The sequence below is a fragment of the Amblyomma mixtum genome, chromosome 2 (genome assembly GCF_055824585.1).
Source record: "Amblyomma mixtum isolate Tamu chromosome 2, ASM5582458v1, whole genome shotgun sequence".
In the NCBI taxonomy this organism is placed as follows: Eukaryota; Metazoa; Arthropoda; class Arachnida; order Ixodida; family Ixodidae; genus Amblyomma; species Amblyomma mixtum.
In genome coordinates, this window is record NC_143013.1 from 38,497,011 (window position 1) to 38,523,542 (window position 26,532).

The window sequence follows — 26,532 nt, forward strand, 5'->3', positions numbered from 1 at the left end:
CCACTGGGTGTTGTTGAAATTTCTGGAGCCCTTCACGACGGCGTCCCTCATAGCCCGAGTTGCTTCGGGACGTTAAACCCCAATAAACCAAACCAAACCTCCAAAGGTGTAGCCAATGGTAACCAGGCGACAACCTTTGGCACTAATTAGGTGGCACCGCCCCTAAGCACTCATAGCTGAGCAAAATGATTAGCAGTGGTTAGGAGGGGAATGCGATTCTAATGATTCTTGGCACAGTAGCTAAACTACAGAAGCTTTGGTGCTATTTAGGTGGCAGCCTGGTACCACCTAGTAGGTTGTACTTCGTCATGCTAGCGCACATATCCACATTTGGCCTAATTACCCAAATCGACCTGACATTTTTCGGTTATCCATTGACCAATACACCACACTTCGGACAGTAGCCTTTATGGGCAGCATCACTGAAAAGCTAGTGAGATGGCTGTGACAGTGCAATTCCCTTGAAACAATTTAAAGATGGCAGGTAAAAGGCAATGACTTTTATTCATTTCCGTGCTTTTTTTTTTAATGCATACGTAGACAGCAATTGCAAACAATTGCTGAATAATAAATGTTCACATCATCAAACTTATGAGCTATATACAGATGATGCTCATCCACATCTTAATGCATCAGTAATGGTGAGAAGTATCTCCTGTGTACTCTGATATACTGTCATAGTCAAAATCCAACACAGCTTTATCATAAAGCATCTGCACGGTGGCTCTGCATCGCTCCTTGTCTCTCTTCAACAGCACACCAACCTGCAAAATGCAAAAAAATGCTAGTTAGGAATGCTCAGGGAGGTCATTGTCATTCATACATGCACATTATTTTGCCTAAACTGCGCTCGTTACTGACTTGCCAGTAATGACACAGTATCAAAGGACACTCCATTGAGATAAACAAACCTCTGCCTGACTTTTAAGCCAGGATAGTATACAAGAAACCCGACAAGAAAATTTACACAGCAATGCAAGATGCCAGATTTCGATCACCACAAGTCTCCGCCGCAAATGTGGTTGCTCAGCTAAGCCAAAGCAGCATGACAGTTAACCTAAACTGATATTCAAGCGTCACTTCAAAACACTAGTGAATCTGTATGTGTGCCGTTGTTCACAAGTATACTAAGTTAAACCAACCAGGCCAGGAATATGTGGCACAGGAAAGCCACTACTAAATGGTCAAATGCAGATGCCACGTACAATTTCTGGAGCTATTTTTCTTCCACGCAGTTTAAAAATATTTCCTTGCAAAAAATTGTCATTTGTGTTTGCCTCATTCATGATTCAGTGCTTTTAAGTAACCATGCGCTCTCACAAGCTCTTCAGCTTCCTCAGTTCAGGTTTCCTAAAATCAAACTGACTTTCAAAGCCAAATCAGGTTCACCTCAGAGGAAGTCTGCAGTATGGTGTTTACTGCTCCTAATGCAACTGAAGAGCACATAAGTTACAGCCTTTATCAAAATTATGCAGCCCAAGGTATCTGCTTCTAATCCATGCTCCCAGGCTCGGCAACACCCCCTGAAAGTTCCTAAGCATCAGAGGTGTGAAGACCAGAGGACATCTCGCCTGTGAGATACAGAACAGTGATGATACAAAGCAAGTCAATTGAATGACTCAAAAGGGAACTTGCTGGGCTGCATATTTCTCACAAAGGCTGCACAAACAACAATACAACAGTGCCTCACCTATGGCATGCGAGAGACTGTTCCCCTAAAAGTCGAGTTCCTATGCTGTTTCGGGAGAGATGTGAGAATGCACTGCCAATAAGCCCAGGCTTTAAAATATGAAGCAGACGCTTTGGAATGCAGTGATTTTTGAACAGCACAGTCAGCGCATGTGTTGTCTATCAGCCATCCCTTCTGCACTGCTCCAAAGTGGGTCAGGCCCTGCCACAGCAAAAATCTCTATGTCACCTCGATAGCACCTCTCTCTCAATGACGTTCTGTTGCTCACAAATTGGCCAATGCTTGCAGGTGTTGAATGCTAGTAGTAAAGCTAGCCTAAAAGGCTACCTGGAAATGCTAGCAAACATTGAAAAGCTAGCTTATGGTTTTCTACAAGAGCGAGCAGGAAGACATGAGAAATATGCTGCTTTCTTCCTCTTCTTTTTTCCTTCGTAAAACTTTCTGGCTTACCACACTTGTTCGAGTATGCAATATGACGAAGGTGGATTTCCTTGCCAGCTCAACCCGCCGCGGTGGCTCACTGGCTACAGTGCTCGGCTGCTGGCCTGAAAGACGCAGGTTCGATCCCGGCCGCGGCGGCCGAATGTCGATGAAGGGGAAATTCTAGAGGCCCGTGTACTGTGCGATGTCAGTGCACGTTAAAGAACCCCAGGTGGTCGAAATTTCCGGAGCCCTTCACTACGGCGTCCCTCATAGCCTGAGCTGCTTCGGGGCCTTAAACCATAATAAACCAAACCAAACCAAACCAAACCTTGCCAGCTCCACTTACTTGGCCACAATGGCTTCCCAACAGCACAAGCACATGTGCCTGCGGCTTCCGTGGGATCACGGTTTCCAACATGGAGGCTTTGACATCTGTGAAGAATAAGACAACAATGATCAGAAAGGATCTTGCACAGCATATGCACTTTGTAGCACAAGCTCAACTGGGCACAGAAGTCATTACATTCATCACATATAGTATGCTCCAAGCAAATAACCTCTTCCTGAGCAACCACTGTGAATGGAGTACAATGCTTTCTCAAAAGAAAACATTCGACAGAAGTCTGTCTGGTTGGGAAATTTAATGTTAGGAGAAGGTAAGTGACGCCAACCAAGTAAAATACAGGAAAAACACGACGTTTCGGGACCGGCTCGGCCCCTTCTTCACGGTGTGACTACGGGCGAGCGCAGCTTGGTTTTTTAAGCCCCTGTGTGGAGGACCTGCGGGTCAATGGCCGCAGCCCATGGACGTAGGATGAGGGGAGAGTCCCCAGGGAACGATTAACATTCTCTCGTGTTTGCTGTATGTGCCACGACTCGAGTAGAAGCCTCCTGCGTGGGTTAGCTTCCGTTTCCAATACAATGGTGCTGTCGAAGTCAATTGGGTGGTCACACCCTTCACAGTGTTCGGCCACGGCGCTGCGTTGACGATTCATGTGACGGACGTCCGCTTTGTGTTGGTTCATCCTTTCCGCGAAGTTCTTCGTTTCCCCTATGTACGACGCCGGGCAGACGGATATACTTATATACTTGGTTGGCGTCACTTACCTTCTCCTAACACAATGCTTTCTGCATTACAGTTGATGAAACTCCCCTTGTTTGATGCAAAAAAGTCTATTGGGTAAATGTATAAAGAAAGTGAGGGCTTCAGAACGAAAACAATTTTTTCCAGCAGACCATGTGCCCGTGGTTACCTTACAACAGTTCATTACAATAGGTGATGTCCTTAGCAAACAAGGAAATCGGTCTACACAACTCGTACAAAAAAAAAAAAAATCCTCTTGCATCTTTAGTATTCCAGGACCTACATACTAGAAGCTCATTTTATCTACACCAACACTTTGACATGGTGTGACTGCATCAGCAGACTGTCAAATAGCCAGTATTAATGATTCAGAACTCTGATGAGGTAAACAAGCTATATGTTGCGAGAAAAACACAGCACGTTGCTGACATTTTTTATTCATCACAGACGTGACTGCATGCACTTTCCATACATACGCTAAATGGAACAGAATGATGGCATCGCCTCAGTTGTCTTCATACTACTGTGAATTTTAGGTCAAGCTTTGTTTTCTTTTTGAAACACTGCCCATAATTAAGAACACCAAACTATATTCACAATTAGGAAAGCACTCATTTTTTTTTACACAATATCACCTGACAGCAGAATGACTCCCAACGTTTCTGCACCAATATTGGCCATTTCTAAACTGTCCCTACCTTGGGTCGCCTGTGCGAACATGGCATCAGACATCCATCAAAGATGAGCCAAGAAGTGCTGCATTTACAACACAATAGACACTGTGCCGGAACACCGCATTTGGCAAGATAAAGACACCGACTAAGTGTACAATAACAACAGAGTGCCAACTCAACGTGACAAAACTGCCAGCGACATCGATTGCTGACATACTGCCGAGTGCATAGCAAAGGCTAGTTCAGGAGGGTTGAACTTCGGACCAATTGTTCACACGTGTTGAAGGATGCAGATGGATGCTTGCTGTGACTGCAACTTTTCTCATATCGTGTCTAAAGTCAAGCTTCCCTTCCTTCAACATCAGAGACTAGTTATTTTGAAGTTTCATCTGTCTGCTATAAAATAAAGGTACATCAATATTTCAGTAAATTACATTACCCTTCACGTTCCCTTTAATTTAAGGGCAGTTTACTTAAATTCATAACACACCTACTGTTGGATAAATAGTATAGCAGATCTTATGGGGGGGACACCAGTCTTTGGGACCAAAAAAATGACCCAAAAATTGATTTTCTAAAAATGACACTTCTGGAATCTACAGCTATTCTCCAACTCTACCAATTCTTTCCTCCCGGAAATCAGTACTTCGACCATAAATATTAAATTCAGGTCATCGTGCAGGATGAAGTTGTGCAGGAGCAGACTTGACAGCCTGAAAATTTTTGACACCTGGCTGTCCTCGTATATCAATAGCTCAACATCTATCTAGGACAGATAGATGCCATATTGTTCGCTAAGGGAAGCTAAAGGCACAGTGAGTGAAATAAAGCACAATTGCTCAATTACGCTTCAAAAATTTATAATTTTGCAAAGTTTGTCAATGCATGATATTCGCACCTTGAATGTTGCTATTCCAAGAGCTGTAAAATTACCAATGAAAATAAAATGTAAAAACAGCTTTGATTATTGCACTCTTTACTCACCACACTACGTAGCCATGGATTCAAATTTATTTTTTATCGGACCTTTTTTTATTCACCACGGTACTAATTAATGGCAAATTGATATTAACTATCTCAAGAACTAGATAATTTTTGAAAGAAGTTATTTCAGATTTGAAAACAGTATCAAAAAATCTGAGCAAGGTGATGCAGTTTCATTAGGACTGGACAAAAAATAAGAAAAATAGGCCTAAGACTAGAGTCCCTCCTTAAGGCAATGTCACGGCACAATATCAAAATATACGGCATTAGTTGTAGTACTCTAGCCTTTTTGATAGCAGCACTAATTATGGAGGTGAGCAGGCACCACACACCCACAGAAGCATGCAAAGCAAGGTGCAAAGGCCAAATCAAAGAACACGCAAAGAGGAACTTTCAGAGCAGCGCTCAGACTGCATGCTAATTATGATTTCGTTAACAAATGACACACACCTTCCAAGATCTTTCCATCTTCTGTGTTGCACATGCAGGTGGTTCTCGAGGTGACATCTTCCACTGTCATCTGTAATAAATAAAATGTCAGAACATAAATTTCGAGAACAGTGGCACAGCGAAAAACATGACATTGCAATGATATGCAAAGACTACTAGGCCCCCAGTGCTACTTGCATCTTTGCTATGAGATTCAAACAACGGTTAATCCTGGGGAAATAAGGTGGAAGTTATGGTAAAGAGTTGCTAACCTTTGTGTTGTAGTACCTCCCATTCTTGTATCTCCGATCGATGAAACGGACTCTAATCTGGGGTCGAAGCCAGAACTCTTCTTTCCGCTTGGGTGACCTGTTGAGGATGAAAAGAAAATGTACAATTTGACTGAAAACACGGGCACTAATTTTGAAGGAATGGGAAAACGTGCAACAAATAACTAGTGGCCAAGATAGCACTAGCACTGCTGCAGTGAAGGGTCATGACGCTGAAAAACAAGTCATACATGCTAAAAGCACTTGCTGACAGGGAACTTACCTAATGGCCCCAGTAATCTCCCTTCTAATATTAAAACTTTTACGCTAAAATAAATATCATCCACAGTATAAACAGGCGATATGTACTTCAACCAGCACAGCACTCTAAAACACCAGAAATTTCGACCACCTGGGGTTCTTTAACGTGCAGTGATATCACACAGCACATGGGCCTCTAGAATTTCACCCCCACTGAAATTCAACTGCCATGGCTGGGATCGAACCCGCGTCTTTCACGTCACCAGCCGAGTGCCATAACCACTGAGCCACAGCGTCAGCGAGAGTGTAATTTACTGAACAATGAAGCTTACTGAACGATAATGTGAATGCACTACTGGTTAGGTGACAGCACAGTGGAGCTTAGTGCAGGTCATCATGTCAGCCTTGTATCGGGAATCTTTTTCGCGGTTCTCTTAAAAACAGAACACGTGGAACCTTTGCACAGTAGCAATGGTAGCACCTGTTGTACTTTGAGAAGGCTGCCATAAGAAAAGACTTTCAGCACTGAGTCAATAGTGCCGTTCCCTCGCTTCCCTTTCGTCATTTGTAGCCGGGTCTCTACCTTGCTCTGGCCATGATCTTCAGGCAAAAAAATTTCCCTCACTTCCCTCCCGATTTCTAAAATTACGTAAAGATTCTTTTTTTCCTTTGGGATCAATTTTGGACTGAAAATTTCCTGAAAAAGGAAGAACTCCACAAATGGAACATCACTGCTTGCTGTGAGTTATGTAGCCATAGTCCAGTTTTTACTACAATCAACTCAACGGTACATCATTAACAAAAATACAAAGCAAATATAATTAATAATTTAAGTAAGGTCGTTAATGTTACCAGCATCAATTTGGAAATCCGGATAAATAAAACTACAGGCTTGGTACCGGCCAACGCCCATGTAAGTCTATGGCATTGGACACTCGGTAATATTGCCATTACGGGCTCCCAAAGGGTGGCCACATCCAAGTATAACTGGTGTAGCAAGAGACAGTCGAAATATCCCTACACAAAACCTGAATTCCATTCTGCATAGTCATGATCAAAGGCAAGCCCCATATCCGAGAACACAAGCTTAGTTTCGGTTTCACTTTTCTGAGCTTCAAGCCAGTCCGCAGCAAGAGCGGCTCAACCAACCAGCATCAGCCAGCCAACCTAACCCAGCTGAGCAACGTTTCGACGCTGATTGGTGTGTCACTCGCGTTTTCTTCCCTCCCTCTTTTCCCCCTCCCCCTACATCACTGCTTCCTTGCCTCTGCTTGCGTCCGCAAGGTCTCATTCTTCCAATGCGCTGAAGCTATGCGCTCAGCATGTTCCTTTCGCTGTTCGTGCGGTGAATCCTCCTCACACACGATGGTACCGCTTATGAAGGGTGTGACATGGGAGCAATGGAGCTCCACCACATCGCACCGTGAAGGGTGTAGGAGGCCTTTATGATTATGAAGCAGTTCTGCTTTGATGCTCCCGACAGTAAACATGCCATAAAGCATTGATGGAAACGTGAGAAACAGTCATTGGCGCAGTGTTCCCATCGTAGATCAGGCGACCATTGCCCAGTCTTCCACCAAATAAATTTACCGTGCTGCTAGTAACTGTTTTTATGGGGCCATTTGATGAAAATTTTTTTCGGTCCCTTGAAATTCAAATAAAGGGGGGATGAGGGTCTTAAAACTAACTTTTTTATTTATGGCTAGAATCTCATGAAATTTTGCAAACGGATGCAATTTTCTCTTCCGATTCCAAATACGTAATCATAACTGAGCTGGTGGTCTTAAATCTTACAAAGTCTAGAATGTAATTAGGTAATTTCTCACGCAGCTTTAATGAACTTTCTCATTGCAATTTGTTGCTTTTATTTATATAAATTGATATCCAGAGAGTTCCCATACCCGGTGACACTCTTTGTTTTTCCCTAAAGGCATGTCATCCTGATATACTATGTCGAGAGTAAAAGGTCGCAGTATTTGACACTGCAACTCGTTAAGATAATTGTAAATTGCTATTTATACTTGGCCTAAACAAAAAAGCAAGAATGTCATCAGTATGGGAATTTGCTAACCTATCAATTCATGTAATTAAAAGCAACAAAATGCAATGAGAAAGTTCATTAAAGCTGCGTAAGAAATTATCTAATTACACTCTAGAATTTGGTTGCTTTATGGGGTTTAACGTCCCAAAGCGACTAAGGCTATGAGAGACGCCGTAGTGGAGGGCTCCGGAAATTTCGACCACCTGGGGTTCTTTAACGTGCACCGACATCGCACAGTACACGGGCCTCTAGAATTTCTCCTCCAAAGAAATTCAACCGCCGCGGCCGGGATCGAACCCACGTCTTTCGGGTCAGCAGCCGAGCACCATAACCACTGAGCCACCGCGGCGGCACTCTAGAATTTAAGATAACTTTTGATCCAAGACCACTAGCTCAATTATGACATTTTTGGAATCAGAAAAGAAAAAGGCACCCGTGTGCAAAATTTCATGAGATTCGAGCCATAAATAAAAAGGTCAGTTTTAAGACCCTCGTCCCCCCTTAACGAGCTTTTACTATACTACCAGTCAAAACCGCACTGGTCACCTCTTTCAGTCATGGAGCAATATATGCAATATTCTTTTACTCCCACTGCTAATTCATGCATCAACCATCATTTACTTACCGGTACAGTTACGGTTAGAGCAACAGCACTTTTCTACTTTCACTCACATCGCAAAATTACCGTATTTACTCGCATAATAGGCGCACTCGCACAATAGGCGCACCCCTAGTTTGGTCGCGAAAAGACAGATTTTTTTATTTCCGCGCATAATAGGCGCACCCCGAACTTGGCACTGTGATCAATACTGTATTTACACGATTGCAAGCCGACGCCTCGCCGCCCCCCACCCCCAATCTTTATTTTAACAAAGTTTTTGCTGAACTGACTACTGGTCCACACTAGTGCTGCTGCCGCCGCAGCTGCTGCGGACCCACAGCACGTACAACGACATCGTGTAGAACAGCCGCACTCAGTTTTCAGGGATGCTCACTTTAAACGTCTGTTTGGAAAGTTTCATCTCCAGCTGGAAACGTTCCCGTCTTAGGCCCGCGAAAACCTCGGCGCCTGGAGTCACGTACGAAAATTTAGGCACGCCACAGACGCAACTGCCGCACTTCTCGGCCACGTCGAGTTTCCGACCTGCCGCGCACGCTTGCCGTGTTCGAGAGCAAACTCCCAGCCGTGCAGCTATTCAGGTGCTTGCCCGTCGAGCTAAAACAGCAACGCTCGGCGGCAAAGCCACAAACCACGATGAACTACGCGCTACCGCAGATCCCGGCACTAGATAGCAAAAAAAAAACAAAAACCTGGAGCTGGTGATGCTAATGGCGATATAGATAGTGAACGCTCGCGGCGGAAGAAAACATTGATGATGATAAGCTTGGCCTTGGGCGCCCTTCGTGGGCGGCGTCTGGAAGCTCCTTTGCGCGCAGCCGGAGCTGATCACGGAGGCCTCGACGCGTGCATTTCAAAGGCTATTCCCGCGTGGGTCGTGGAAAGTTTTGTGGGTCGTGGAAAGTTTCGGTGCGGCCCTTACGTTTTTTTTTTTAATATTTTCTTCGGGAAAACGGGTTGCAGCCCGTGCACAAGTGCGTTTATGCGGTATGTTCAATTTTGCGAGTCTAAAAATTTCCGGAAATTTTACCCCGCGTATTAGGCGCACCCCGAACTTTGAGCCGGATTTTCTGGAAAAAAAGTGCGCCTATTATGCGAGTAAATATGGTAATTTTGTTTGATGTTTGCACACATAGTGCAAGCTCCTACCTTGATTGCTCTCGTTTGCTGCTTGATTTGGATGAATCTTGCTCCTTTTCAACCCTGGACTTCTTGTGCGCTGAGTGTTTGTCATCTCTGTCTCGTTTCCTGTCCGGGACTTCTTCCTCCTTGGGCTCATGCTTCCTTTTGTAGTCGTCGTACTTTTCCTTGTCTAATGTGAGAGAAACAAAGTGCACCAAGGTGATGCAATCATGTTAAACAAGTCACACGGCTGCCACACAAACATGCTATACTTACAGCCACAGAAAAGCTATTAGAGGTGCAAGAATAATTTTGCAGGTTGGAGAACTTCACTTTACACGCTTACTAGCTTGCACTTAAATGGCAGAGTTATGCAGGAAGCTGCTAGCCCTGCAGCAATATTTTTCTGCTTGAGTACTTTCATTTGATTAAAAAAAAATGCATTAAATGAGCTTTCACGCGTCCGTCAAGCTTTCTTTTTTTTTTTTTAGTTTTTGCCAACAGCAACCAATAGCAAAATGGCATATAAAAAAAAAATCAGAAACCGTAATGTTCTTGATAGAGATGACTTGAAAGGCCTTCAACAGATACAGTTTACAGCAAACTGCCACGTTACAATGGAAAAACTGGAAGCTCCAGCCAACACTTACTTAAAAGCTTGCCATCCCTCTGGTAATCTTTCTTGCTGACAAGGGCAATGAACAGTTCACTGACAGATACGGTTTTCCCACCAAGAGCCAGTTTCACAATGACACGACCATTGTCGTCGTCAAGGCCTTCCACCTGCAAGAAATTATTCATCCCTAGTAAGCCCATATCCCCAGCTTCAAGCACACTTACATGCTCTGCTATTAAACAAGGCATGAGAGGCCAGACTATAAAGAAAGCCTGAAAACAGCAGAGAAAATAAAGGAGTGATTTTGCTACAGGTTAAAAATGGTGCTTTATTGATTAAGGATAAATAAAACAGTTAATTGTATAGGCGGGTAGTTGATTCATGCGGCCAAAAAACCCAAGTGCACGTTTTATACGTTCCTTTACACATCAAATGAAATGGACAGCTCATTGTGCCTCGGCTTGGGGCTCCTTTGCTCAATGTGACGCAACAACAAAGCACAAATATACAAAGAAACCTTCACTGGGGTTACACCCTGTGTCCTGCATCCATGGGAAGCCTTAGTTCTGTTAACAAACTCCCAAATGTGGTCTCTCAGAACAATCCTCAGTGACGTTATGACAGAGCCAGCTACAACAAAATTTCAAGAATGGCAAATGTCAACTCTTCTAAAAATGTGTTATCAGAAATGTGGCCCGACCACTCCTGCTCATGAAACCAATGTTTATAAAATCCAGGCAGAAAAAGTGGAAAACATGATGCGCTCTGATGACAAGTACTAATACAGTTGCAGAACTCACTATCGCATGTCACCAGTGCAGGTTTTCTCAATCTAAGCCCCAACAACTTTCAAAAATGAAAAAAAGAAAAAAAAAAGAGCATGTAGACACACAGCCCTTCAAAAATTGCACAAGTTCAATCAATCATAGTGAAAAAGCCTGCTCAAAACAACAACATTATGATCAGTCCAGAAATAATGCAGGTAAGGAAAGGTAAAGCTAAGACATGCATAGATTTGAGTGCTTTGGGAACCCAAAGAGCACTCAAAGAAACTCAACAGCTCTGCGGGATACAGTTAGAGAACCTCTGCACTAGTGCGCCGCTAATTCGTATGATATATTATACCCAACTCACGAGCAACACGTGAAAGCGCAATTGTAGTTTCTAGCTAAAAAAAAGTGTCTTCAAGTCATGCTGCTTAAGTTAAATTCAGCAAGATCAAGTTTCTGATGCAATTGTCTCAATTTTGCTCAGATCAAGTGCTAGTAACCTTGTAGCAGGCTCTACAAAAAGAGCACACCAGCATGCTTGCAATTACACACAGCAGATACGAGTCTTACCTGCCCATAAAGGTCCTTGTTTGGACCTTGCTCTATGCGAACGTAGGCTCCAGTCTTGAGTACAAGCTCCCCTTCCTCCTTAGCCACAATGGGCGGGGGCTTGCCCATCTTCCCCTCAGCCCCCAGGCCCAATCCCTTCGGTCTCATGACGGCTTCTATGGGCTTTGCAATCCTGCAGAAAAAAAAAACAATGCTCAGACCACTGACATTCTTACGTGTACAGCACAAAGGCCTGAAACTGCAGTAAAGCCTGGTAGCAGCAACTATGCTCCATTTTTCGAGTTGTTAGGATTCTGAAGACACTGTCACGAGCTTTGTGACCCAACATCGTGAATTTGCAAAATATGAAACATATGCTGCACTCTTGTTAATATATGATGCCTAAGAGCACACTGTGGTGTAAACATGCTCCCAGGAGCCAGTGCTTTCAAACACAAAGGCGGGGAACCACTCTGAGAGGCCTGTGTGAAATAAGAATGATTGCAAATGAACAAATCCTAGCCACTGATTGGGGCTAGCTGTTTTTTGTTTTGCATAGCGGTTGTCTCGGGAACAGTGAGACAAAATGTGCCGGATAAACTGACGGTTTCACTCACAGTGCCTTTGAGATTTTCCAGATGTTTAAAAAGTATGTTTTTGGTGAACACTGTATTCCTAGTGTGCTGAGAATTTGCGACAACAAAAATACTTGTGCGACACAGTAGTGTACATAAAAGAAAAAATGAAACGAAACTCATTTCTGCTCAGCAATTTTCGAGCTTCCCCTGGTTGATAATGTGTACTACAAAATATCGTAGGTACAACCAGCTGAGGATGCATGTTTCACCGGAAGACGGGGTGACAATAGTTGCCTAAATGAGTAACGACTAGCCATACTGTAAATGCATTCTGCAAATGGTCTTATTCGATGAGAAGTGGCAGTGGTAATAGCAGAGGAAAAAAAGAGAGGATTGACAATGTGAGTTTGGGCTTTCCAATGTTAAGAAGGAATGTATGAAGAGAACGACAAAAAACAAACATTACACTGGTATAAAGCAAAACAGCAAGTAGTTTTTTATCCCTATAAATACAATGTGTATCTTTGACTGATTAAGAAACAAAAGCGTTTTAGCAACTTGTCATCAATAACTGAACCCTGCGAGTTGTTTTTGCAAACTTATGCTAGTTATGCAAAATAGGCCGACTGCCCCTTGTCACAGATTCATTGTTCACAAACTTCCCAGATCACATCAAAACTAAAATATTTATTACCTTTACTTTGCTAATATGGCCACGCTAGCTTGCACAATAAGGCAACTAAGTTTGTTTTTTCTTTTCCCACTGTCTATTTCATGGGAATAAAATGATTAAGAAATGATGCCTTTTGTTACCATATCGGTGTCATCAGGAACAGGACCCACGAGAGCACGTGAGAAATTACTCTAGTAAAGGCAGTGGGCAATTTTGAGGCGTGATGGTTCTACATGACACACCACCACTACAGATGCTATAGATCACTGCTGCATTTGTTTCCCAAATTCACATGTAAACAAAGGCCTCTGATGCAATGCTGCAAAACCAATTATAACCAGAAATGCCAGCCAAAATAACACTACCGAGGAAACGATAAGGGAGATCATGTAACCCATGTAGTGTAGGATAGTATGGTGATGCAAGTTCGTTCTGCAGAGGAGCAACGTAACAGCTGACAGGTGCTAGTGCAAAAAAACAACACGTGCTTTCCTATCTTCATCTACCTCCTTGCACCCTGCTCTAACATAGCCACAGTTCTATATTGCTGCATCCTTCTTTCATTTCTGCTCATGCCAGATTGAGCCACTTATGAATTAGAGGTCATTCCAACAGACATAAATTTTATGCTAAATGTAAACATCAATAGGACAAACATACTGAGTGCAACGAGCTCCGATGGGTTTCCCAGGATTCCAGCCCATGCCCCTGAGCATGGCCAGGCCATACTCTTCAATGGGAACATTCTCATAATCGTCCATTGTTGGCTCCTCAGCTCGGAGGGAGACGTCAACCTTCTCGTCTGTTTCATAACCCTCGGGAACCTTGTTTTGCACCAGCAGGGGTATGCTCATATCTTGGGTGGTTGCTTTGCTGTCCCCGCTTCCTGCTGCATCTGGAAAACAATTCACAATTTTTTCCTCCATGTCATTCATTCCTGCTGTGCAAGTATATAATAGATATTAAAGCGCAACAAAGATGAGCGCACAGAAGAGAGACCACACATGACATATGAAAGTGCTTACTAGCAACAAAAGCGTTTAATTTCCATGCTCAGAATAAATAGCAGCCAGGAAAAAAAACCAACATGCCCAACTTTTTGGAATGTGTGTGTGTACACTCAAGCACATATGAACACACACACACACCTCTGGCAGATTGTGGCGACGTCGCAAGGCCCCATGACCTAGGTGGCAGGAAAGATGATAAACAATGCAAAACAATGGCCACACAGTGCCAGCACACCTAATTTGGGTTTGGCCTAACTACGCAAATCAACCGTCATCTTTTTCAAGTAACGCAATGTTTCATGCTAGAAAGCGTTAAGTGAGAGATAAGCAGACCATCCTGTATATGATACCACCTAGGTTTCAAATGGTACATTCACTTGCTTCCACTGGCAGACTACACTGCCAAGTCGGTTTTTTTTGCATATTTAAATCAAGCTAGACCAAATTTTTGGAAAATTTGCTCAAAGTTGAAGAAACAGAAGTAAAAAAATTATCTGAAAATGATGCGCACCAAGAACAAATAGAATCCATGCTTTTCAGTCTATTCTTAGATTACCTGTTCTCGACTAGAATCGACGTATGGCGATTAGTGAACAGGAGACAGCTGAAAAATTGCTCACACAAGTTAGTTCTTTTTCTTTTTTAACTCTTGAGTAAGAGAGATATGTTTCATTAGTCGCTCGCCCCTCAGCTGCAAGCAACATATGTTTATGAACACAGCACAAAGACAAACAGATAGAGAGGTTTCCATATGCTGTTGCTTTTACTGGCTTGTTACCATTTAATTTTCTATTATAAAGAAATGAAAAATAGACTATTTCCAAGCGTGGTATTGATAAAACGCGTGCAAGAAATTTAAGGGCAACATACCAGCAAGTATCTCTTTGATCGCTTGCTGCTCCAAAGTGAGTTCCGCATCGCCTTTATTTGGTTTGTCCGTCTCTTCAGAGTTCTCCTTGGTCCCAGATTTCTGCTCCTTGGGGATTCTCCAAACATTGTTCTTTATGAGGGGAATTACCAATTCCTTCTTTTCTGCTTTCGGTTGAGAGCTGAAGAACAGAAAAATTGTTACTAATTACTTAAAGATGTGAATCATGTATCATACATAAATGATTACTTGCGAGACAGGCTGCCTGGTCGTGCCACTGTCGGAATGTTAACATTTTTTCCGACGAGCTGCGACCGTACAATGATGAAAACATTCAACCAAATGTCACAATACGTTTTCTTACCTTTTCACACCGCTGTCATCTACAGAAACAACGTAGTCCTTGTCTTCGCGTGTCTCACCTTCTATTTTACTTCTGTCACAATTTAGTACTTTGTTCTCGACTTTTTTAGTGAATTTAAAGCTGAGACCAGCTTTCTCAGCTGAAACGGCAGCTGCCATCTTGAGAACCACGGCTGCTTGCGTTTCGAGTATGTTTCGAAATCGTAAATAAGCCAGAAGCAACCAAACTTTTGCGAGAAAGCATTTTTTTTACAAGAAGGGACAGGCATATTTGAGCTGTGTTGCATTTTCCTGAGCAAATAAACAAAATATATAATTAAAAAATAATATTTTGCTGCATTTTACTTTGTAATATATTTATGGAACAAGGCAAGACAAGCTGAACAAATGCTAACTGATTGGCCGTTGGAAGGCAAGCCAAGTCGTAATCGCAACCAACTGTGCACAGCAGCATGCGTATGGCATGTGCGTGTGTAACGCGCTGTTGGCGCTGTTGAACGTGAGTTTTGCCATTGCTGGTAAGAAACAAGTGTTGCTGCCTCTGGATGGTGTTGAGGATTCTTGGTCCTGTGAAGAGTTAACGACAACATGGTGAGTGAGTCGATTCATTGCTTGAAATTTAGTTTTTTGAAATTCCTGTTCCGAATTCAGCTATTTTCCGTTTCTGCCTTGTTGTAACTTCATAGTTGCGACGGCTTGCTCGCGAGAGGCGAGAGTACTTGTACAGAAAGTCGATCGAGGACAAAAGGAAAACCATCGAAGAGAAGAAAGAGCGGCTGAAGCAAGCACTTGAAGGTTTGTCTTTCCGTAGTCCTGTGGTAAACTGCTGTAGTGCATGGTGTATGACTGTCGATGTGTTGAGTTCATTACTGTCTCTTCTTCAGAAAACCGGCCTATTCCTTATGAACTTCGAGAGGAAGCCTTGAATCTGCAACGTGCCTTGGACTGGGATGATCCTGGAGGTGAAGGTATGTTGAGCACTTCGTCAGTGCTTGACACCTATTCGAGGCTACAAGTTTGTGTGCGTACTATTTGAAACCAGTTGCGGCTTGAACACTAACGTGAACATCTTATATTGAATTCTTCATCGTTTCGGCTAATTTTATCACAGCTGCTTCAACTTTTGTCGAAGGCTCTCAAGTACTAATGCTTTGTGAATGCATGCTGACATGGACTTTAATTTTGAGCACTAGTGCCGAAAGCTCCGTTTTGCACGATGTAAACAGTGTTCCTGGCCGCTTTGCAGGTGTGGTCAACCAAGAAGATGACGAGTACCGGTGGGCTGGGGTGCGTGACCCCAAGATCGTCGTCACCACGTCTAGGGATCCCAGTTCAAAGTTAAAGCAGTTCGCCAAGGTAATTGCATGTGAACGTTGATTTCACTACTACAAAGACTGGCAATCACCAATCATTCTGTTCGTGTCTGAATGGTGTTGTCTGTTTTGTATTGTGGTATCAATTTCCAGACAATAATGTGTGCAATTGTTGTGCCAATTTCTTGAAGTAAATAAGCTGACAAGCAAGAAATTATTTCTTTTTTTTGGCATCAGAAAAAGTAGACCTAAGATTGTGAGCTTAGCACATTAATCAGTGAAAGCTGATTGGCATTAGCGGCCAGGGGTCTGGAATGGCAAGCCCGATTTGACGTTTCATGGGCGACTGCCTGTTTGGGCGCCTCACTGCTCCATTTTGGCACCTCTACGCTCACATGCATACTTGGCCTTCTTCAGTTTGCGGCCTTCGATTCAGTCACGTTCCCGGCAGATTTCATGGACTCCAGGGCTTGCTTGCAAAAAGAAAATTAGTCTAGTTCCCAGCGTTGTGTTATTTGCAGTCTAAGCCCACAGATGCGTTTGAGGAAAGGAAGGGTGCATAACTACTTCACTGGGTCAGTGGACACTTCAGTCGCGCTGTGAGGTGGTGTAGAGTCACTGGTTAAGATTGGAGAGTACCCCGCACTGCTGAGTATGGCTGCCGCGGCTCAAATAATTTGCACAGGCTTTCCATCGAGCAGCAAGCTTCCAAAGCCTCGGGGGTTTCCTCTATGACCTATATACATGCGCAAGACATTGTTTCAAAGATTTACAAAAATTTGTTCCCCGTTTGTTCTGTGTATTTGTTCACATATCTCCAAAGTTAGCTGTGCCAACTATGCAGAAGTTTAATCTTACACTTATGATATGACGTTGCAAATGTGGATACACAGGGAACCACTGATGAGGGAGCTCAGGGCCAGCCATGAAGCTTCCAGATCTGGCGGCAAGGAGAGGATGAGTGGATCGCTGTACTCTGGAAAATGCCGCCGCGGTGGCTCAGCGGTTACGGTGCTCGGCTGCTGTCCCGAAAGACGCGGGTTCGATCCCGGCCGCGGCGGCTAGAATTTCTTCGGAGGAGAAATTCTAGAGGCCCGTGTACTGTGCGATGTCAGTGCACGTTAAAGAACCCCAGGTGGTCCAAATTTCCGGAGCCCTCCACTACGGCGTCTCTCATAGCCTTAGTCGCTTTGGGACGTTAAACCCCATAAACCAAACCAAACCAATACTCTGGAAAATTAACCAGTACCTCTAATGGGGTGGTGGTATCCACCTACATAGCGAGGCAGTTATACACCTTTCCTTCATTCCTTTGGTCTTGAGGAAAGAAACATAACTGGCTCATTGGGTCGATGGATGCCTCAATTGTGCTCTGAGGTGGAGTTGGTGCCCACTTGCTAACTGAGGCAGTTATGCCCCTTTCTTTTTCTAAAAGGAGTGTTTAAACTCCTTTCCACCTGTAAAATGCATTGCACGTAACTGTGGCACTGACTTCGCCGCTATATGCCTTTGTTTGGCTCTTTGATTAAGCTGTTACAGCTCCCGCTGTAAAAAGGAAAGCTGGTGAGCTTTGGCTTCCAACCGCACAACCTCTCCCAGAGTTATATCACATTGGTGTTTTGCTTCTAACAAAATCGAGCACAGCAGATTTCACTGCCATTGGAAGCTCTAAGCTTACGTCTCCTATTGCACTAAGGTAGCTATCGTTAGAGCTCAACTCACGGTGCTCTGTAGCCTCCCTTGTTAGCATCCAGCAGAATCTGATTGCATCTTGAGCTTTTCGCACGATCGTAAATGTTGTGTCTTTTTTCTCTGCTCAGGAAATCCGACTAATCTTTCCTAATGCTCAGAGGATGAACCGTGGTGGCTATGAAATGAAGCAGCTTATTGAAGCATGCCGCGCAAATGAGGTTACAGACTTCATTGTTGTTCACGAGACCAGAGGAAATCCAGGTGAGGACTTGCAGTGGCTTTTGCTGGAACATCTAAGCTCTGATGTTCTAAAGCTAACCTAAAACAGAAATAATGGACAAAAACTACTCGTGCTCTTTTCAGATGGCTTGGTCATCTGCCACCTGCCCTATGGTCCGACAGCATACTTCACCATACTGAACACAGTCATGAGGCATGACATTCCAAACATTGGTACCATGTCTGAAGCCTATCCCCACCTGATCTTCCACAACTTCAAGACTAGGCTAGGGAAAAGGGTGAGCTAGACCTTTGTGCACACGCTGCATGTACTGAGGTTGGGGCAAAAACTGAGTTCATTTAATCCTCCCAAAGATCAGTGAGTTGTGGTAGTCTTGTTGATGACATGCGCATGCGGTTTTTCATTTGTCCAGTCAGCGTTTCAATTTAGTCCGTGCACGTCTAAAAGTCTGTATTTAAGAACTTGTTGCAAAATGACTGCTTGTATTTATTTCTGAAAGACTTCCACTTTAAGCACCTGCATTTTTGTTGGACAAAAGAGAATGGTCATTATTTATGGTTTCAACTTATCTGGCAATAATGCTGCTGTGCTTTTAGTTGGTGTTGCTTTCTTTTGCATCTGTGAATGTTCACCTGCACTGTTTAATGGATATTGTGTCTCTGCTATTGCTACAGGTGATGAACATCCTCAAGTACCTGTTCCCTGTCCCCAAGGAGGATTCCCATCGTGTCATCACATTTGCTAACCAGGATGACTACATCTCATTTAGGTGGGCTTTATTACGTTTGCTGGACTCTGTCTTCTGGGATGTGCTAAGCACTGGAAGAGAAAAACCAAGGAAGCCATATTGAGCCACTGGTCTGGGTACAGATTCCCTCTCCTGCCACTGCTGTATCTGCATTTATAGTGCGACCTGGACACCGTCAAATCCTAAAATGTACAGTGTCCATAAATTTAGATGCAGCACGAATGTGCTGAAATCTGAAAAATTTTGCATGGAATCATCTCAAGCTAGGCATGTGCACTGAAAATGCTTTTGAGATAAAACATCCATGTTTAATGGTGGCTATGGTATGGCTTCAGTGAAGTAAATTTTTGTTGGCTTGTTTCACAAACTTGAGCTTTCTAAAATGACTAAAGTGTGCTGATTTCTTACCATAACAACAAATGACAGAATGAGTCAAAAGAAGTGTGTACAACTGAGAGGATCTAAAAGCAGTGTTCAATCACAGTGTGGACGAACATAGCAGAAAAGGCACAAGTAAATCATCTGAGAGGGTGGAAATTTTTGTGGGCAGCTGTGTTCCTTAGAGGGATCTGAAGATTACCCTTCACTGGATAATATTAATTGATTGAAGAGGATTTGGGTACATATGGTGCGTGACAGCACTCCTGATTTTGCCGGCAAGCGCTACCACTTTGCTAATTGTGAGATTGAGAAACTGGATTATTTTTGTTGCTAAAGGCGAGTACCACTGGTGATCTGAAGGAGCATTTCTTGCTCCACGGTGGGGAATGCAAATTCCATTGGTCATTTCACAGCAACTCACTCTGTAGCAGAGTGCTCCCTCTTAATTCGCCAAGAAGAGGGATATAGCCAGAAATCTGAGCATACAGTGCTTTCACTTCTAGAATGGCCAATCCACATTTGTGTATAGCACGGTTTGAGATACTATCACTGGTTAGCCCTGGACATTTTTTTACATTCTGAATGCATCGTCGAAACGAAGAGTGATGCTTCTCACCCCGATTAGTAATTCAAGAGGCAGTTGAAGGAGCCGAGACGAGCACCAATGAAAACGGCGAAATATCATCATCATCAGCCTGACTACGCCCACTGCAGGGCAAAGGCCTCTCCCATGTCTCTCCAATTAACCCTGTCCTGTGCCAGCCACGGCCACCATATTCCCGCAAATTTCTTAATCTCATCCGCCCACCTAATTTTCTGCCGCCCCCTGCTACGCTTGCCTTCTCTTGGAATCCACTCCGTTATCCTTAAGGACCAGCGGTTATCTTGCCTTCGCATTACATGGCCTGCCCAAGTCCACTTCTTCCTCTTGATTTCAACTAGGATATCATTAACATATGTTTGTTCTCACAAGCGGTTGAAAAATAACTGGCAGCATCAGTGCCACAGTGTGCAACTACGGCGTCTCTCATAACCTTAGTCGCTTTGGTACGTTAAACCCCATAAACCAAACCAAACCAACCAACTATTCAAAGTGGTTAGGACACATACTCAGGGCATGCACTCATGCCCAGTGTTCAGCCATGGCTTTCATTGACCATTTGGCATGGCAAAATGTGACGCACCTCACAAGCTAAGTGCAAGATATGACTGGACTGTGTCATCATCGCTGGTCATCATTCAGGCTTGTCAAGCAAAAGTGTGCAGACGGATGCTAGGTCCAACTTCTGGCACCAGTCGCGCATGAGAGCTTCCATCAGACTCCTTGCTGGAGCATGTTCGTGTTTCACTCGTCATCAGCATTCAGTCTCCTTGTAGATTCAGTTGCTCTGGTGCGGATTCACCACCTAATTCCAAATTGACGAGTGGAAATCATCATACCGCATTACTTTCATATGCCCTACTACACTTCTGCTTTTACTTCTTACACATATTTTACTCTTGAAACTCTTTACATTATTAATGCTTCTTTGAAATGTGGGCCCTCCTTTCAACAGTGGGTTGATCGTGTTTTTTAGACCTGGGCTTCCTTGTACGATATAAATCCGAAGTGACATGAAACTTACTGAAAACTGTTCATAGCGTCAGCAAATGGCTTAGTGTGTCTCAGTAAGCTGGCTAATGACTGGGGCTTAAAGTGGTATGAGACTTAAAATGAGTTTCAAAAGTTGGCTGTACAGAAGCTGTAATAAAAGCTATGGCTATAAAAGTTGCAAGGAATCTTAATGGTAAACGCAGCTTGCATTAAAGTTCAAAACTAGTTTTAAGTTTTGTTTAGTATTTTTATTTTTCCTGCTAATGTACCTTTTTCTTAAAATCTACTTTCTGCAGAGTGTTGCAATCTTGTACGAGAGCAGCAACTGATGCTTTACACTAGTGGAACTAAAATTATGTGCTTCTAACAAAAACTGGATTTGTTATGCTTTTTGATCTTTGTCAATGCAAATTAAATTTCCACATATGAATGGTTCTTTCTTTAGTCAGAAAAATACAAATGCACCTAGGCTATTGATTGTAGTTCCAGTTATATATAAATGTCATTAATTAACGTCTGCAAAAAATTATGTTTGCTTATGCCCGAGAAAAAGGTGCACAAACCTCCAAAAATGTTGCTTTCAGAAAAAAGCCAGTCAGTGAGTTTTTGAAAGTCTCTGGAAACTGTTTTATTCATCAAAACTTTCCTTGAAAGAAGGGCTACAGGAGGAGCCTGAGTGGCTGAAAAATGTTCTATGAACTAGGCCAGATTACAAACCAAAACCAAAAATCTGAGTGTCTGATTAAGAACTTCAGAGCATTTAATTTTTGCAAGTATCAGAAACGAAGAGACCGCTTCGAGGTGCATCCACTTTTCCAGACAACACGATGAAGAAAAAGGATTTTAAAAAATTATTTTTGAAATGGAAACTGATCATGTGCAATATATTTTCTGAAACAAAGTTTCTGAAAGATAAAGCTTTTGTGTTTAAAATCTTAAAATCAAATTTTTTTACAAAACAAAGTCTCACCCCACCTTAATATGCTGGGATTTCAGTTGAGCACTTACTTTTCCATATACATCGGAGTGCAAGGCAAGCTCAAAATAATATGAAGCCGTTTTCAGGCAAACTCTCCTCCTAAGTACTTGCTTCCATGAAATGCCTAAACTGTGTACATGGAATTGCAGAAAGGGAAAACAGTAGCTGGAGACTTTCGTTTCAGAGTGGCAGGCCTTCCTTGTTCCTATGATAGTACAACATTCTACTTTTTTCTCCTAAACAGACACCACACCTTCAAGAAGGAGGGCAAGGACTACAAGCTTGAAGAAGTTGGACCACGATTCGAGCTCAAGCGTGAGTGTGCCATATTTACTTGCGTAGTGAACCCATCCTACACTTCTTTAAGCATTTGCTTTCTTTAACATGTTCCTCAGTTTCATGTCATTCTCAGATGAGACCTTGGCAGCACGCCAAGATGTGGTGCGCTGGTAACATCACGCGCCATTAACATCTTTTTACGAAAGCTTCTGTGGTGTGGCGCGCTTGGTGAACTTGGTGGACAATAAAGAAATATTTATTTAATATCCATGTCGTCATCTGTTGGCAAACCAAAATATAAATGCCTTGGACGTGCCCTATACTTACCTTAGCTGGATGCAGATTGCCAGAAAACACGTGACAAGCTAGACTCGTCTGGAACCAGTCTGCTTATGATGAGCCTGACTTGTCCAAGTCTGCTGGGTGGTTAAGGCAAAGTGGCTGCTTAGTAATACCTCTCTCTCCACCACGTGAAAGCACCAGTGTTAAGGCCCACTTGGGTCCTTCCGATCTCACGGCCACACAGTGCATTTCTTGATAGTGGCTACTCCTAGGCCTACCTGAATAGCATGCACATAGGTCAGCAGGTTAAATTCGGAGTTTCCAGTGATGACTTACTACGAGATTTATGCCGCTTACACTGGAGTAATTCTTCTGTACAGCTGTCACTGTATTAACTGCTATTGGATTGTCATTTGACATGTATGGGAAGTTATTTATTGCATTTTGGTGCTAAATCGATGCGCAGTTTTTGTACAACACCAATTTGTCTTTTGCACACTGGCTTTGATACACATTCGTGCATACATATTTCAGTATGTTCAGTGTGATCCCAGCTTTCCAGTATGCATGCAGGCTTTTACTCTGGTAAATTAGTGATTGCAATTCTTCTGTTAGGTGGGCGCAGCATATAGTCTATAAATAGCGTTCTCTCTTTCACTCATTTCGTCTGTCCTTTAACTCTTCTTACATTGAGCTGAACGTCGGATATTGTTGAGGTGCCAGCCATGAACATGATAGTTATGGTGACTGGCACCTCCTGTTTCTATTTTTATTTCCTTGATAATGCTGCTACCACCACCACTTCTACATATTAAAGTTTCGTTTTAATTTTATCCCTCTAATTCAAAATGTGCAGCAAATGCACTGTTAGTACTTAAAACAAAAATTGTAATGCTCATAAAAAATTTATCCATTACAGTCAACTCTCGATTAAATTAAGGGGAGCATTTTCAGCGCACTAAAACATTAAAATGAGCAAGGTCCTGCTGTGTCTCCAAATACAGTAGGCGCATTATTGTGCGCAATACATGCATTCTGCATATTTTCTTTTGTCTTGGAAGTAAATGAAAACCTTTTGGCAGATCTTGTTCACTTGCGTAATCTCTTTCGTGCAGTGTACGAGATCAAGCTGGGGACACTCGACGCTACAGCTGCACTGGATGTCGAATGGAGCCTGCGGCCGTACATGAACACCGCCAAGAAACGAAGGTTTCTGAGTGACGAAGATGCATTTGACAAAGAGGGGGAATCGAAATAAATGCACTTTTTCAAAGGTACGAAGGTCAGGAGACTAGTTTCTACGATTTAAATGCTCCTCCAAGTTGATGATGGCTCTTTTCGTTTGAGATCTAAGTGCTGACCAAGAGGGGGAGTTGAAATAAATGCACTTTTTCAAAGGTACGAAGGTCACGAGACGAGTTTCTACAATTTAAATACTCCTCCAAGTTGATGATGGCTCTTTTCGTTTGAGATCTAAGTGCTGACCAAGAGGGGGAGTCGAAATAAATGCACTTTTGGAATGGTACGAAGGTCAGGAGATGAGTTTCTACAATTTAAATACTCCTTCAAATTAATGATGGCTCTCTTCGTTTGAGATACACGCAGTCATTCACCAAACTCCAAGTTCTAAGTGCTGACCAAGAAACACATCCCTAAAAGCTGAAACCACTTGGACTTCTCAAAGTTTTCTGTGAAGCCAACACAATGACTTGAAAGAGTGAGAGAAAAAGAAAAAACTAAATTTTATTTGACTCGGAAATTTTGGCTGCGGATAGGTGGAGCCCTTAGTCCAGGGCTCCTATGGCGATCTTGGCCTGGTCTGTCAGCTTTGCTCTTTCAGGCTCACACTTGATCCTGGACAATGACTTGAGTTATGGAATGGCATTGCTAGCAGTAATGCAAGGCATAAAATTTTTAGGCCTAAGAGTTTTGGAGAGTCCACGAAGATCTGCCTGCAAGGACTCAAAGTGTGTAGGTTTTAAGTGCTCTCCCGGTTTCACCAAACCCTACTTCCCAAGACACAAACTTAAAAATGTCTATCCTGATGTAAAGCTTCTCCGCTAATTTTCATTTGCTAGGCCACAGCTAGAGCATGCACATACAGCGTGGTACATCTACACTGTGTCGAATATTATGCATCTTTAAAAAATCCAAAGGAATCACATTATGTTTATATTTCATAAATGCATCAGGCTTGACACTCCCTTATAGTAACGAAGTGCCCATGTGGACAGAAATGTGGGCACTATAATAAAGTGCCGAAATAAGCAATATCGTCTGCAGAAACACTTCAACCCATACGTGAGAAATAGACACAATAAACATTTTTTTCTTTCAAGTTTGATGCCCCTGTATTTTGTGATAGCTCTGGTAGGGCCCCGGTTTATGCACATTTTCTGTTCCTTTAGCAAGAATGTAAAGACTGATTCGTCATCCTTGCTTTAAATGTGCAACAAAAAATGGTGCCAGATGCTTGACCACTAATTTTTAGATGGTAGTTTTCACGCCAGATGCCACTAGTTGCTCACTAGTTTTAAAAATATATTGCAGATAAAAAATGCTTTTCTTGTCACTTCTTTTGAACATGACCATGGCATCACGGGAAGACTGATGTTTCAGGGACGCTGAAATTCATGCGCTGCTTTTTGGCATTGAGGGGGGTGCAGACTACAAATACCCAATACTTTAGATCATAGTGACAGCAGTGAGTGGCTTGATCCGCAAGGTGAGGATTATTCCTTGGACTCTGAGCCTCGCAGACGTAGCTTGAGCCCCAGCTTGGAAATCCGAGAGTGTGCAAGGAAATATTTGTCAGTGTGATGTTTGATTGTTTCCACCAGCTATATATTCCACCAGAAGCGACTGAAAAAGAATGTGCTGCACCGAGAGAAAATCTTGCCTTGTCAGAAGGATCACTGACATGGCTGTGTTGCCCCAATATAAGAGCACAGGAAATCAGCTGTAGCTCCATCCCAAATTGTCCAGAGGCTTGTCAGTGGCACCATTTCGATGGTCAAATACGTCCGAATCACTGTGTCGCAGAAAAAATAAAGCAAATGTTTAGCGCACAGTGCCCAGGAATGAACAGCGAAATCTTTCGGGAGTGAGAGGAATGCCACTTTGCAGTTCACATACCTGACTGATTCAAGGTTTTTCGCAAACAAAAATATTGCTTGCTCTAGATTTGCAATTGTTTTGAGAGCAAAGTAAAATAAAATTTTCTCATATGCAATCTTTCCTGCAACCCAGGCTCTGGTGTGCCGTCGTAGGTTGCCGTGGAAGTGAATGGGTTAACCCTTTGCGGTCCGAAGCTTTTGCCCACTTTGCTGCCATTCCGGTCCGAAACTGTTTCGCCAGTTTTGGGCATCGTGAAAGAAAACAGCTGTGCAAGAACAGTTCATTGCATCTTTGTGTTTGGTGTTTCTTCATGTGCCCAAGTCTTTCAATGATAGCCACCGTGGTGGCTCAGGGGTTATGGTGCTTAGTTGCTGACCCGAAAGGTGCAAGTTCGATCGTGGCTGCAGCACTTGCATTTCGCCTTCATCAAAAAGCTAGAGACCCAAGCACTGTGCAATGTCGGTGCACGTTAAGGAACCAGAGTTAGTTGAAACGAACTGGAGACCTCTGAAACAGCATTCCTCAAAGCCAGAGTCACTTTGGGGCATTAAACCACATAAAACAAACCATCTTTCAGCGATATATAGGCAGTGTGTGGTTTAACAGATAGTGCATCATGTATATATAGGAAAAGGCGTGCAATTCAACCATTGAAGCTTATCGGGTGGTGCATGACAGCAGTCTGGAACAGCAGTGTTGCGTTGTCGGGAGGGGCCATACTAGGTACTGCAAAGGGTTGAAGCATTTAAAATGTGCTGATGTGTGTACATGACGAATTTTTACGACAGGAATAAATCGGAGGCAGTATGATTGAGACCCTGAAAACAATATGGAGGTATGATGTGGATAAGTGGTTGCTACAGAAACTGCCTAGTTAAGCATC

The 26,532-nt window shown here is 43.1% G+C and overlaps 2 protein-coding genes across 2 annotated transcripts; one reads left to right on the forward strand and one right to left on the reverse strand.

Moving 5' to 3' along the window:
• Nucleotides 1–485: 485 nt before the first annotated feature.
• LOC149359026 (G-patch domain and KOW motifs-containing protein-like) lies at nucleotides 486–15,204 on the reverse strand. Its single transcript, XM_089571200.1, has 10 exons — nucleotides 15,025–15,204; nucleotides 14,663–14,841; nucleotides 13,443–13,677; nucleotides 11,553–11,724; nucleotides 10,247–10,379; nucleotides 9,624–9,786; nucleotides 5,557–5,653; nucleotides 5,306–5,375; nucleotides 2,460–2,545; nucleotides 486–764 (listed from the first exon to the last, which is right to left on the reverse strand). The coding sequence occupies exons 1-10, from the start codon at nucleotides 15,180–15,182 to the stop codon at nucleotides 633–635; spliced, it is 1,425 nt and encodes a 474-aa protein (XP_089427326.1). The 5' UTR covers nucleotides 15,183–15,204; the 3' UTR covers nucleotides 486–632.
• Nucleotides 15,205–15,454: 250 nt separating this feature from the next.
• On the forward strand, nucleotides 15,455–23,809 carry LOC149359027 (U3 small nucleolar ribonucleoprotein IMP4). The gene is made up of 9 exons (XM_089571201.1): nucleotides 15,455–15,614; nucleotides 15,710–15,818; nucleotides 15,908–15,991; nucleotides 16,270–16,379; nucleotides 18,157–18,289; nucleotides 18,392–18,546; nucleotides 18,944–19,038; nucleotides 22,216–22,286; nucleotides 23,648–23,809. Exons 1-9 carry the CDS (start codon nucleotides 15,612–15,614, stop codon nucleotides 23,788–23,790), a joined length of 903 nt encoding a protein of 300 aa, XP_089427327.1. The 5' UTR covers nucleotides 15,455–15,611; the 3' UTR covers nucleotides 23,791–23,809.
• The last annotated feature ends 2,723 nt before the right edge of the window (nucleotides 23,810–26,532 follow it).